This window comes from Centropristis striata, chromosome 24, assembly GCF_030273125.1.
Source record: "Centropristis striata isolate RG_2023a ecotype Rhode Island chromosome 24, C.striata_1.0, whole genome shotgun sequence".
NCBI lineage: Eukaryota > Metazoa > Chordata > Actinopteri > Perciformes > Serranidae > Centropristis > Centropristis striata.
The window spans coordinates 7665160-7679979 of NC_081540.1; the positions used below are offsets into that span (position 1 = coordinate 7665160).

Below are 14820 nucleotides of genomic sequence, written 5' to 3' on the forward strand. Positions count from 1 at the left end.
AAAATCTGTACAGCATTCAAATAAATATATAGCTTCAAATGATTCTGTACAACAATACGTACAGTTAAATGACCTTAGTGTAAGTAGTGTATGAACCAGCTGCCATCATGGGGTTAAATAAGTCTGATAATCTGACACAATAGGAGCTTTTCAATCAAATTCAGTCAATTCCGCAAGCATTGTCCGTCTGATTCAGCTGCTTTTCTCTGAACAAATGAACCACATTTGATGCCAGTGTTATGCGTGAATAACAGAACTGTTCAACGTCAGCAAAAATGTTTGATTTGTCGCATTTATGATGCATCTGAACTGGCTCTGTTGTTCAGTGTTGTTTAAAGGAAAAGCTGCTTAGTCAGTTGCCTTCAGATTCTTTTTTAACAGACATATTTGAGAATGGGTATAGGTATGTTGATAACGATTCTTGTTTTTTTTGCACAGAAGCTGCAGGGTTCAGGACCGCTCTTGCTGACAGAAGAAGAGAAGAGGACCCTGGTTGCTGAGGGTTACCCGGTCCCAAACAAACTTCCTCTCACCAAGAGTGAAGAGAAGGCACTGAAGAGGGTCAGAAGGAAGATTAAAAATAAGGTAAACTCACAGTCTTATTAAACATCTCATTTTACTATAAGCCCGACTCCATTTGAGCACATTTATTAACACTAAGAAAGGCTTACAAAAAAGAAATCATGACACAGACTTAGCCACCTAAAAAAGCTTTTGCATCTTTCTGATATATTTCTTTTTCTGCCCAGATCTCAGCTCAGGAGAGTCGGAGGAAGAAGAAAGAGTATGTGGAATGTCTGGAGAAAAAGTAAGGCTTGGAACAAATCTTTGTCCCAATGTTTCCATTCCTTTTCCACTCCTTTTGGTTTACCTTTGTATCTGGCTGTTGTATTGAGATTTCCAAACCCTTTTTTTCTCATTATAGTCTCCTGAAATTGTATTTAAGGGGACATGTGCTCATTTTTAGTATCACACTTATCACACATATCAGAACTAGTAAACACGATTTAAAGAAAAAAACAACAACATTATTTTTCTCATATTGTCTCTCTGATTATACCTGTATTCACCCTCTTTGTGAAACGCTCCATCCGAGCGCCTGTCTCTTTCAGTACCAATCGCTGATTGGTCCGTGTGTGCACGTTATTGCAACTGGGAAATGAGTGACACTATCTGCTGTGAAAAATCACCAATTAAAGCTTCTAAACCAAAATCTACTTTTGTTCCAGCAGGAATAGGATCTGAAATTGGGAAAAAAAATTGCTAACATCGATATTACAAGAATATAGGTTTCCCTGACATTAGCATGCAGCTACATGTAGCAGTGTCTGTAATGTAAACACAGTGTTAGGGGTTTTTGCTAATTATTTTTATTACATTTAAAGGGGAAATATAGGGCAAAGCATAATTACTCCCCTGTAGAGAAACTGTATTACAGTTGACCAGTAGTCATAACTATTTAAAATAGTGCAGTCAAAAAAACTGAATCAATTTAATAGAGGCTGACAGATTAATAGTTCAATAATCAGCAACTGACTGAAACTGAACAGTATTTATGTTTATTTAGCTATTTATTTTATTCCTCTTTAGTCTTTATTTTCCCAGTTATTTTTGTATAACAGTGATAAAAAGTAGCTCTCTGGGAACATTTTCCCAGAGAATCGGTGATGAAAGTGGTGAAATCAGTACATTATCCACATAAAAAGGGTCTATTTCTATTCCAGCTCAGAAAAATATTATATCAGCCACCATCTCGGTTATTAATGAATTTCCCCCCTCTGAAATCAGTATCTGCATCTATCCCAAAAATCACATATCGGTCGGGCTCTACAATTTAAATTCTTAAATCTTTTGAACAGATTCAACAAAGTTCAGCTTCATACTTTACTCTGATGTTATTGGAATAATCCATGATCCTTTTTAAAATTCAGTTTCTCATTCAATCAGATCATAATCATTTTGGAAACCCTTGAACAGCTGGTTACAATGTCTATGAAACTGACTGAATGACATTTTCTTCCACTTCTCAAACTGTCTAACAATGTTGCGTGTTGCATTAATTCCAGAGCGCAGCCATGTTGACCAGTGAGGTTTCCCCTCAGTTGACTCTAACCAAAGGCCTTTTTAACATTGTGTGCTTTTTATGTGCATCGCTGGCACAGAAGGAAGCAGAAAAAATGCAACTGACAAAAAAAGAGAAAAGATTGATTTGTGTAATACTGTCATGAACTTGGCAGCTGAAGAAGTAGTTATTGTATGTAGAGGTTTTGTATTTAGAGCTGAGTGTGGGAACACACACAATCTGCAGGCGAATAAACCGAATGCAAGCAAACTCATGGCTTCTTGTGGGTTCAGGTACAAACGTCCACATAAGGACATAATACTTACAGGATGTATTTTATCACTAAATGTGAACAGATACTCCATCCTCTCTACTTCCCTTTGTTATTCTGGCTTTTCGTCACTATGGCAGGACTCCAGTAACCTGCTCAACACATGGGTCAGATTCCCTGACAGGCAGAGTGAAGCAGAGGTGAAAATGTGGGCTTGCTATAATGACGCTTGCTATAATGACACTACCTCTTTGTGGTACTCAAAAAGTACCACAAAGAGGTTCATAAAGGTGGTAACAAAATGTTCTGTTAATCCCATTAGAGAAGGGAACGAGAAAAGTGGACGAGGTGTGTGACAACAGAAATCTTTCTCTTTCTTTGCGTGTCTTTTTTGGACATGAGGACAGGATTATTGGAGGATCACTGCAGAGAGAAAACAGCAGGACGACTTGCTGAAAGGAACGTGTTTGAATGAGGCGTATTCAGGAGGAGATCAGGAGGATTATGAGTAATAGAGCGCAAGATTAACAAGATGTTTAGTTGATAATATATAGATATCAACAGGATTAGCAGGAGATGAAAAGGAAGAGGGATGAGGGGACAGTTTTGAAGAGAACATCTCTCATCCTGCAAATCCTTTTGTGTGCAAAAGATGATCTTTTGGGGAATTTAACTTGAAAATTTGAATTCAAAATGTCACAACTCAAGTAAACAGATTGTTTGGTTTATCTCACAGCTGTGGCATGTTCCCAATCCAGCCCGTGTTGAGTGATATTACATCTGTGTGGTTTGCAAATCCAAAACACCATTAAGAAACTAATGCATTTTGTTTTGCAGATATGAAAAAAATACACAACATATTTCTAATATGTCACGCTTCACAAAGAAATACAGTCTGACAAGAACAAAAACATATCTTTGAAACACAAAACAATATCCCATGGCTCTTGGCACAGTCCTTCTGCCTTGTTTTGCTGAGTTATGCGTCCTCCCTTTTCCAATAGTCTTTTGATATTTATTGTCCCTGCAGGATATATTTTGTTGTACTTGTAAGACATGCTGTGTTTGTTTCTGAAGCATGATGTATTCACAATATGTGTATTAGTTGAATAGATATGCTTGGTATTCTTAAAACAAAATGCACAAGTTAGTTAATGGAGTCTTGTAATTGCAAATCACACTTTGTTCTCACGTCGTTAGTGAATTTTGGGGCATTATTAAAACGTGTTTTGGTTGTTTTAGTTTTTGCAGGAAATAAGCTCCACAAATATAAATCTGTGTGTTCTCAAAGAGGGAAATGTTAAGTCAGAGCTAAGATGTTGACCAAAACCTGTATCTGTGTTTGTGTGCATCAGGGTGGAGAGCTACACGTCAGAAAACAGCGACCTGTGGAGAAAAGTAGAAAACCTGGAGACCGCCAACAGGTGAGTCACACACAGACACACTAGCTGATACACATCTGTAATTGATTAATTGTTTGGCCTAATAAATGTCAGAAAATGGAGTTTAAATGTTTTGTCTGTCTAAAATCCAAAGATTCAAGTTTATATGATATAAAACAGAGAAAAGCAGGCTAAAAACAACATTTTCTCACATATTTGGATCAAAAATGACTTTAAAAATGACTTTTGCCATTTTTAAAATAGCTGGCAGTCAGTTTTATGATCGATGAGTCAACTAATCGTTTCACTTTTAGTCTAGTAGTTTTGTCTCTGAACAAACTGAAGCTATTGCGAGCTGGCTCCAAACACTAATAGCACAGACCTGCCACTCTTGACACGTAATGATGTTTGGATTACTGGAACTTAAAATAGAAACACATTTGCAAAGAATGCAACTTGATAAACTGAGAGTTAAATGACCTGTGTTGCATCTTTTTCTTTAATCTTTCTTAGAGGGATATTAGATTACTGCAAGCAGACCGAGCTGCAGTCATTTAGTCTTTAAAGGGCTTTAAATCACCCTAATATACATATTAGTATTTATGCTGCATGTGCAATAATATTCTCTGTTTATATGCTGCACGTTAGACTTAGATTTATACAGAAATTTGTCTGCTTCATGGGCAAAGTGCAGCCTCACCCAGCTTCGTCTGTCTCCCCTGTTATTATAACAATATGAAACCAATCTGCTATTATCGTGGAGTCGGTGGGTGGGTGGGGTAGTGGGCTGAGAGTTGGAGGGGGGGTCTGTCTGTCTCTACGTCTGTCTGTCTGTCTGTCTGTGGCGGCCTGAGCCTGTCATTAAAGCTGTGAGTTAACAGTAGCTTTCATCATGTAAGGCAACCCCCTCCCTCCCTTCCCACCACACACACACACTGATGAATATGTTAAACCACCACACAGAGGAACAATGAGTTGGCACAAACTGGGGAAACATGAGTCAGCACGCTCACTCTCACATAAAGCCCAGAATATGTGCAGGTCTAAAAAAAAGTTTTTGAACGAATAAACTAAATTTAAGCTGCTTGTTTCTAAAAATGCGCCAAATGCAGTTATTAGTGGTCGCTTTGTTCTCTGTGCAATTCTCTCTTTACTGCATGTCCACTTTGATTCACTCAGAATTGAGTGAAGTGCAGCTGGCTTATTAGTTGTGCAAAAATAAACTTAACTCCAACTGAATGTAGCATTAAATATGTATTACACATTTTTATATATAGCTTAACCAGGCGCAAAAACATGTTAATATGTTGAGTCAGATTGATAATATTTCATCATTGTGTCCTTAGCTTAGCACAAACACTGGAAGCAGGGGGAAAATGCAAGCCCAGCCCCCCTAAAAGTAAAAAAAAAAGCATAAACATAATACATGTATTAAATTTTCCATCTTCGTGCTAAATATTTACACACACAGTCATCAGCGAGTCAGCCAGCATGACCTTTGGAAACCCAGTTTCTTTAAACAGTAATAACTTAAACAGTAAATCACTGTGGTTTCACATCAAAGTCCTGTGTGAGTGGTGCTGGTCAGTATCATCCCGTATAAGTTTATTAGAGCTGGCAACTCACAGTCTGGTGCATGTGACAGACATCTGCAGGGACACATGAAACACTGTTTAGTTTGCCACCTGAATGACTAATTAGCTGGTTTATTGTCTGGTTTCGTTTCTGACTTATTAGAAGCTTAGACGGTTCTGCTTCACCTCACTAACTGGTTCTCTGTCTCCACTTAGTGGTCAGAGTGGGTCCCTACAGCCAGTGGCAGCTCATACCATCAGAACCCTGCTCTCCAGATCCCACTCATACACTTTATTGAACTGGTTACACTGGTGTAGTCTGTACAACTCCACGGGACTCTTTACTCACTCTGGCTAATTGACACGGCAACAGTAAATCAGGTTTATAAAGTTCAAAAAGTTTATAATAAAGATCCTAATAACCCTACAGAACCCCAAGCTATTTCAGTTTCTCCTGTCACATTTTCCTCAGCGTGGCTTTGTTTTCCCACAGCCTGCAGTTCAGTCAAAGTTTCACTTAATTTTGCAACGTAACTGTTGTTCTCAGGTATTCATGGCTTCCTTGTTGCACTGAGGAGCACAAAATGTATTTTTTTTTTGCAGGATCTGCTTAATGCAAATGGTTTATTTTTGTCAAAATTTTAAACAAGAACAACAAAATATAACCGTTTTAAGCTTTGATTAGGTGTTTCTTCCTGAAGGAACATCAGATTTGTTCACTTAGCTTCAAAAATGTCTGTTTATGACTTTATTATTAATTGTGTAAGAATATGCCTTTGAAAGGTGTCGGCGTGTTGTGGGGTTTCGGGAGTACAAGAGGAGAGAAATTACCTCAGGAAGGGACAATGGCTGACAATGAAATATAAGAATTTAACTGCTGTTACTTCCTTGAGCTGCTGCACAGATCTGTCAGATGCTAGGAGTCTCAATTCAAGGAAATAAAAAAAGTATTCTTCTTTAAATCTCATCTCATCATTCTCTCTCTTTAGGTCTCTCCTGCAGCAGCTCCAGAAGCTTCAGTCATTGGTTTCTGGGAAATTTGTTCCCCGTTCTTGTAAAATGGCCTCAACTCAAACAGGGACATGCCTCATGGTAAGTGTAGTTCCTGTAAAGCTCTTCACACACATGCATTTGGATACTGTTGTTGATGTTGTTATTCTCCTATTCTCTCTATGCAGATGGTGGCCGTGTGTTTTGTCCTGGTGTTGGGCTCTTTCTCTCCCTGCCTCTCTCCCCTCTCCTTCCTCACTCACACCTCCTCTTTGTCCTCATCCTCTGCTTCCTCTCATCCCTCCTCCTCTCCTCCTCTTCCGTCAGCGGACCTCTATACCACCACTCAGGGTAAGTCTACCAACATTTCACCTATTATTCAACCGTATTATAAAAATGATGATAAAGCAAATAAAAAAATATGTAACTATTTTAGTGTACACATAAACCCATAAAAGAGACTGAGGACTTGTTGAGTTTGTAGATAGAGAGTAGGAGCAATAACAAAGTGAGTAACAGAATACTTAATGTAAAAAATAAAAAATTAACTGAAAATACAACTCTTTAATAGTTCAGGTGGATCTCTTGCCATGTCTCATACTGCTACTCTCCTACAAGAGAAGGCAAGAGCCTTCCAAGACAAAATGTCTATCTTGTTGGATTGCTTTTCCTTTCTGTCCATTTCACATTAATGAGAAACACTGCCGTGTCTCATGACATTTAAAATATTACTTATGGTGGATTATGTGCTTGCCAAATTACAAGAGATGCTTAGATATATTCATAAAAAGTGGTCAATCTAACTTTATTACTACATTTGCTTGGTAACTAGAGCCACATTGTTATTTTGCTTGTTTTTTTAATGGAGTTCTTCTGATAGAGACATCAGCTCAGAGCAGGACTGTGCATCAATGGCTCCCACCTGCAGCAAACTTAAAACTGCCTGCTGCTGCAAGATTTTATTTTAATTTTCTGTCCCATGGGATCCCAATACCACGCCCTATCTTGCAATGTGAATAATAATGTGTATATCCTCACCATGATTCAGATCCGCTCCTAAATCAAATGGGTTCTTTCCTTGCCCATGTTGCACTCTTCCACCAAGTTACATAAAAATCATGCCAATAGATTTCTGTAGTCCTGCTGACAAACAGACAGACAACGAGCCGATAACATGAGCTCCATGGTGGAGGTAATAAAGAAGAAGAAGAAGAAGGAAGATCGATCAAGATCCCAGAAGTTTAGTGTTGTAAAGAGGACAGTATCAACTTTCACTCTCCACTACATTCCACTTCCCTATAAATTCACTTCCTTTAACCACTCACCCTTGGGAAAGCCCTTTTGAAACCAGCGGTTAGGCTGTCATCGCATTAAGTAGCACTCCTTTCTGCCAGAATCCATCGTCTGAGGGAAAAACTCTGCTCGACTGGACCCATCAGGGGATTAAATTCTGCCCTGCTGGGGCCCCCTAGAGGCTATTAAGTTCATTACAACCTGATATACAATTGTTGGAAAAGGACATAAAGACATGAGCATTAAATCCAGTGTGTTTGTGTGTTGCAGTCCGCTCCCGCAGCCTGCTCTTCTACAATGAAGAGGCTCCATTGGAGGAGAGTTTAGTGACATCAGAAGGGGAGAGGCTACCGTCAGAGGGCCGCATCCAGACGAGCCGATACACAGCTGACGCACACAGCAGCAACAGGACAACTGGGCCCGAGTTAGACCGGAGGTAGACACATCAATATATTGATGCTGATTGATTGATTGTCAACAAACTTTAATAGTTTCAGTATTAAATGGGTGCCTCTTTTCCCCTCAGAGAAACAAAACCAGAAGGAGTCTCCGAGTTTTTCTGACACAGCCTGACCCCTCCTCCCATGACTTCTAACCTCTGACCCCGAGAAAGCCCTAAACCTCCAGATTCCTGAACTCAGCGGGCTTCGTATATACACCCAACTATCATCTCTCTGAGTGAGCCTCAAGACAGAACTTTCTCCCATCCTCCACAGCCGGTACACTGCCTGTATATGGTGCTTCACTTCTCTGCTTCAGCAGACTCTGCTTCACCTGAATATGCTTGACTTTAAAGGGACCATCTCATTGTAATATTAGTTATCCAACTAATCTCTTATTTTTTGTTTAAACTGATGTAAAGAATATTTTAAAGATAGAATTAAAAACATAGACAGACATTTGTAGCATTTTAACAGAAATAATGTATCACCAGAAATTAGTCAAAAGAAAGGTAGATATGAGCCACTCTATCATGTGAAAAAAAATATTAACCCTTTATGCCATGACAGACTGAAAGCAGTTTTTAGCTGCTTTTGGTTTCCTCACTTTCTCTGCAAAACATGTTTGTACATTGTTGCTATTTAGAGAGAAAGCAGCTTCCTTTTTACAAAAGTAAGCAATGAGCTTTATGGGAAATATCGTCTTCATTTTGAGAGAAACACAATGATACAGCTTTGCACCTTTTCGTGAACATAAATACATAATCAGCATCTGGATACTTGATGGACCTCCACTGTGGGAGTTCATGTTGTGTTCTACTTACAAGGCGCTATATCGGGTCAGTGCTTTCTTTCTTAACTGATCATATACAGCATGTTGATAAAGGGCTGCAACTAACATTAGATTAGATTATCAATTAAACGTTTCTTGATTCATCAATGAATCCTAACATTACAAAAGAAGGAGCCACAGATTTTTTTATTTCTTGGTAACAATAAAATTGTTGCTGATAAATTTTCACTTGAATTGGATAATTGTTTCAGCTTGATGTTCATAATAGTATATAATGAATGAAACAAGATTTGCTCCTAATATTTACAAAAATAATAAACCATGTACCTCACTGTAAAAAAAGAATACTCTGATTTACTTAGGGGACAAAAATATCCAAATAAAGGAAAAAAAAAATTAGTGAATTTTCATAATTATAATCTGGTTTCTTAAATAATGCCACTGTTGTTTTTAATGGGGGAAAATATATTTTCTTTATACTAAATGCTAAGGATTTCTTTATTTTTTCACTTTTTTTTTGATATCTCAATGATTAGCAACAACACATATTTTAATGCAATTCAGGGGTCAAAAATGTGTTTTCAACTGGACATCTTTGTCCTTAAGGGTCTGAATGGCTCCATTTGGCTACACAGCTCATTATGGACTTATTATAGGAGCTGAGGTTCATCTTCCAAAATTAAAAAAGCAATCAACAACAATTAAAAGCCTTTCCAAAATGTATGCTGAATTAATTCATACAGCCAAAATGGTAAACGAAAAAAAAAAGAAAAGACGCCCTTAGTGATTTTTAAGGAAAATAAAGTTGCCCTTTTAAAAAGGAAGCTGTGCCATTTTTAAAAGTGCCTTCCACTTACTTTAGTTAGATATAACCAACTTGGCCTTATACTGAAAGCCCACACATGCAGCTACAAACATGGAAATGTCCAAATAGATGACACACTGTTAGTTTGTTTTTAGTTTCTTTTAAGTAATCATAAACTGGATCAATGTTCAAGATTTTATTTGGGGGAAATATTCAATTTCACATACATTAGGACGTAAACACTTCACACACACTTGCTTATAAAATAGTTGTGTAATGCATTTGCAGCCAGGAGTTAAAAGAAAATATATGTTTTATTTTTACACTTTTTAAATCCATCTCAGAAGTTTAAGTCATTTTCTTATGTCCATATTCTGCATAATTTTGGGGGGGAGGGGCGGCATATTTTCATACCAAGGGGTCCTGACAGAGGTTGGGAAACATGACATAAAAGTATTTTTATGGAATTAAAATTGTATATGTAATATATTTGCAGCATCAAAAAAGAGCATATTTAATTTATGCAACAAAAAAAGAAGAAATACCAAACGTGTTTTTATGTTACTTTTTTGTTTTTCTAAATAATGTTTACAAAAAACAAAACAAAAATACAACTTATAATATATTCTGAGCATCAAAAAAAGAGCATATTTATTTTATGCAAGAAAAAAAAAGGAATTGTATGTTGTGTTTTGACATTTAGGATGATGAAGTTTTACATGTTGGTGTGTCGTTTACATGCCGTTTCTTGGAGTGTAAAACTTTGACATGATGTGTTTGTGTGTTTGTGTTTAACTGTAATACAGTGTTTATGTTTCACTGCTGTCGCATGGAGGGCTTTTTTTGTACCCTCATCATTAAAAAAATGCCATTAGCTTGTAAAATTAAACCTCAAGCTACAGTTTGTTGACTTCAAAAGCCAAATAAATCCACCACAAATCAACTGCAGAATTTAAAATGATTAAGCATTAACCATAATGCTTAATGTAGATATTTTTATGTAATAAATGCACTCTTTAACTTCAAATTTAGCAGCAGAGGAAACATTAACATGCGACAGCAGTATATGTTGTATTTATTCCTGTTTGTAGAAAGTGTGTATATATTGATGAAGCCAATCAGGGGACTTATACATTCCAGGAAGTAAAACACCACTAGCTTTGTAATTTCCACAATTTGAAGAAACACCGGGACATTAAATAAGAAAAAAAAGGTCTTTATTTCTTCACCACTATTCCAACAATGTGAGAAAAAACAACAATAAATTAAACAAGTAAATGTCATAAAATTCCTTCAAATTAAAAGCTATAACGATTCGCTGTCCCAGTCAAAATCCTGAAAGAAATAATCACAATTCTGACTCATGAAATCACAATTAACAAGTTTTTTTTTGTTTTTCTTATTCATCTCTGTCTGTTTCATTTTGTGTGCGTACACAAAAACATCATGTGACTGCAGCCCGTTGCACAAACATCCTGTCATTCTCACCCGTAACAGTCTTATTGCACCAGTGTACATAACTAATGACACCCTAATGTGCAGTTGTTGTTGTAAATAAGGGCCTTGTTTTTGTATTGTGACATAGTCCAAGATTTTAACCTGTGGAGAGAAATAACGAGAGAAAATCATTGGATCGTTGGGAGATAATGTAAATTGGGGAGGGGTTAAAAAAATAAAGGGAGGGAGACCACTTGTAAAAAAAAATCCTTGGTAACACAGCAGCTGCACACAGTTTAAATAGTTGTACAACAGCAGGGAGTGCCTGATTATTCCAACCTCTTCATGAATATGATTGAGAGGGAATAATCAGGCACTTTCCTGTTATTTGAAATGTGTTTGGGTATAATGTTGTCTTGGTTTGTTGTATAGCGTCTTGCATGTTCCTCCATATACAACTATGTTATCTTAGTGTAGTCAGTAGAGTAGAAACCAGCAAAATATAAAAAACCTGCATCAGCAACTCTGTGTCTGTGGACTTTCTTGTTTTACTGTGAATGTCATTTGTTTAACTGGTTTGCTTTGGTCCCAGTCTTTTTACTTGATTTTGAGATCGCCCAGCAGTTTAGCTGAAGTGGTTGACTATGAGCTGTTTGCGGAGTTCCTCTGCCTGGCTGTCGCGGTCCTCCGGTCTCTGTTCCAGGCTCTCCGGCTGCTCCAGAGGGTCTGTTCTCTCCAGGGTCCAGGCGTCTAAGCCAGACTGCAGCGAGGCGTTGTGGAGAACACAGCAGGCTAGCACGATGGAAGAACTCCTCTCTGGAGAATACTGCAGGACAGGATAAGATGGATGACACATTTGTCAGCACAATGCTGCTCTGTGTACCTTTTTAAACAAGGACTTGCATTCACCATGATCTTATTCAGTTTGTAGTCCCAGGAGCTTATATAACCTTAATATTTATTTTGTTTTTTTACAGGAGTGCTTAGCTTTTCACCTGACTGACCAGCCCTGACATATTATTTTATTACTGTATATTCAATGCATAACAATAACAGGCGAAAACAACTTATAAAATGTACAATTAACCCAAATAGTGAAGGCAGCTACTGGGCTTTATTTTTAACTAATTCAATATTTTCTTTTCTCGGACACTTGGCCAATGTACTATCAGCTCTTAAGTTGTTTCAACCGTGTACTTTTCTCATGCAGGATGACACTGTTTAGCAGAATGGGAAGGCTTTATGAATCAAAGCTTGTGTTCATGTCTGCTGAGATGCAGGCCAGCTGTATATATTGATTTAAAAGTTGTCTTGCACCCTTAAGAATCAAAAAAGCTCTGTGGCTCACCATAAAAATAAAGCTTTAAAGACCCAGTGAAGACCCAAGAACCAGTGGAATAACGTACCTGTAGGTATCCTTTGGTGCCGTCCAAACATCTGAATCTGGTCTGGATGGCTCTGAAGGTTCTGTCCACTATCTCATGTGTAGCAGTGTGGGACATATTATACCGAAACTCCGGCTGGGACTCTGGGCAGTCTATCGGGGTCATCAACCACTTCTTTAGAGGGTACCGGCGGTCACCTACAGACAGAAATCAGACTTTTTCCTTTTTCTGGAAACTTCAGACTGCACAGATGGCCAAAAAAGACTGAAATCCACATCTCACCCAGCAGCCAGCCCTCTGCTGTGTCCTGCATCTGTTTGTGAAGAGCAGATTTTGCCAGGACCTCTGTGTCTTTGAGTCCTCCTGGCCAGTGCGTCTCTGCGCTGAGCAACAATCCTCTGGCATCACAAACCAGCTGACAGGCCACAGAGTGAAACCCCTTCTTGTTCACGTACAACGAATCTTCACTGTTCGGAGCTTTGATATTGACCTGGAGAATAAAGAACATCAGTGGGGCTCTCACATGCATACAAAGCTATAATAAAAAGTATTAATAAAGTATAATATAATAAACCTGAACACAATCCACCACCCCAAGGACTCCTGGGAATCCAGCCACCCTCTGAAACTCCTGGAAGGACTGCCCTGTGCTGGATTGATCTCTATTTAGGAAACATGGTGTTATTGAAGCCTTTTCTTCCATATTTAATGTTTTGATTTTGTGTTAAGTTTTACCTGTTGAACGTGATAAACTCGGGCGCTTTCTCCACCAGGGCTCTGGTCACGTTAGACACACATCTTGACATCGACGCCTGACTGATCCCTATAGTGTCTCCCATAGATGTCTGGAAAGAGCCAGATGTGTAGAAGCCCAAAGCAGCCAACACCTGGACCTCAGGACTGATGGCTCTGGACCGCTGGGTACGTCTGCAGAGAGCCTGAAACACAAGAACACATCCACGTCAAAACACATTTAAATTAGTTGGATGTCATTATTCAAAACTGGGGATCCGCACCTCTCTGAGTAGTTCCACCAGATACAGAATAAACTCTCTGGGGAAGCCGAATTGTGAGAGGAGGAAGCTGTCCGAGACAGAGTCCAGGTCGAAGCGGTCCAGAGTCTTGTGACCTCGACCGTGTAAGAGTAGATCACAGTCCAAGATCGCTATTGGGATCGCCATGCTGTGGGCAGTAACACATTCACATCAATGAATAGTTTCCATAAATGACAAGCTTCTCATTATATTGTTATTTTACATTTCATGGTATATTTACATAACCCTACGGATGCGGGAATCTTGACCTCACTGTATAAAATGAGCTGCTGTGACTCATGAAACTTTACATCAACAAACTAGAGACTTAGAGCATTCAGGCTTTTTTAGGTTTATTATATAACAGAACTGCTCATCATCCCATCCTAAAAAATACAGAAATCTCTCATTCTGTTGTTCCAAAGGTCTTAGTGTATTAAACCCAAAAATTAAGATGGAATATTCATTTATTAGTCCCACAATGGGGACATTTCGAGTGTCACAGCAGCAAAAAAATAGCAAAAAAAATTGAAAAAAGCATCAACAAAAATACAACCCCAAAAAACAACAAACAATATCAAAAAGAAAAGTAAAAGTAACACTTTAAACAATAAGAACTATACAATTAGAAACAATATATACGATAAAGACGGACTCCACAGTTGAAATTTCACCAGAGAAAAGCATTTATTTTGCGCAATTAAGTAAAATTGTAAAAACAACGTATGGGACATAGTTGAGCATAGAGTTGGTTTACTTCATTTCATAATTACGTCATTATAGTTAGAGATTTATGACCAGAAGCTGCATCTGACATTAAACTTCAGATCCCCAGCTTTCACATGATAAACACCACTTCTATGTGGCATTTATTGTTGACCTGCTATCTCTCCCTAAAAATCCACTGCACAAAACCCCCAATTCTAAATAAAAGCGCGTTATCTTGAGTTATTAACTGAATCAAGCCAACGTGCTAACTACCGAGCTAACAACCTAGCATTTGTGCTTTCCTAGCTTCAGGTACGTGTGCTTGCAGAGACAACTCTACTAACACACGTGGCTGAACAGCTGCATTAAACTGCATCAAAGCGTTTTAAATTAATTTTGCAGCAGCAGGGAAATGACTCTTACCTTTGAAGAGCTGCAGCATTTGTCAAAACCAAAACAACAGGATCTTGGTGACGCTCATTCGCAGATTCGACACTGGAATGTGTTTTATTTCTCGTTTTATGGTAAAATTAATTTAAAAAAATATAATTTGACTTGCTAATAGTTAAACAACAAAGATATGATGTTTATTGTGTGTTTTAGTGACAGTATTTTTTTTATATAAATAAAAAAGAAAATGAACGAA

At 38.0% G+C, this 14820-nt stretch overlaps 2 protein-coding genes across 2 annotated transcripts in view; one reads left to right on the forward strand and one right to left on the reverse strand.

Moving 5' to 3' along the window:
- Positions 1-10539, forward strand: part of creb3l1 (cAMP responsive element binding protein 3-like 1) — a 33801-nt gene extending 23262 nt beyond the window's left edge. Inside the window, exons 7-13 of the mRNA XM_059328228.1 lie at positions 439-585; positions 750-808; positions 3689-3757; positions 6279-6381; positions 6468-6630; positions 7843-8008; positions 8099-10539. Of these exons, the coding sequence (XP_059184211.1) occupies positions 439-585; positions 750-808; positions 3689-3757; positions 6279-6381; positions 6468-6630; positions 7843-8008; positions 8099-8135 (744 nt within the window). The 3' untranslated portion in view covers positions 8136-10539. The remainder of the gene's footprint in view (positions 1-438; positions 586-749; positions 809-3688; positions 3758-6278; positions 6382-6467; positions 6631-7842; positions 8009-8098) is intronic.
- Positions 10540-10810: 271 nt separating this feature from the next.
- harbi1 (harbinger transposase derived 1) lies at positions 10811-14736 on the reverse strand. Its single transcript, XM_059328229.1, has 7 exons — positions 14598-14736; positions 13449-13614; positions 13168-13370; positions 13007-13094; positions 12715-12922; positions 12454-12629; positions 10811-11873 (listed from the first exon to the last, which is right to left on the reverse strand). Exons 2-7 carry the CDS (start codon positions 13611-13613, stop codon positions 11673-11675), a joined length of 1041 nt encoding a protein of 346 aa, XP_059184212.1. The 5' UTR covers position 13614; positions 14598-14736; the 3' UTR covers positions 10811-11672.
- Positions 14737-14820: the final 84 nt, after the last annotated feature.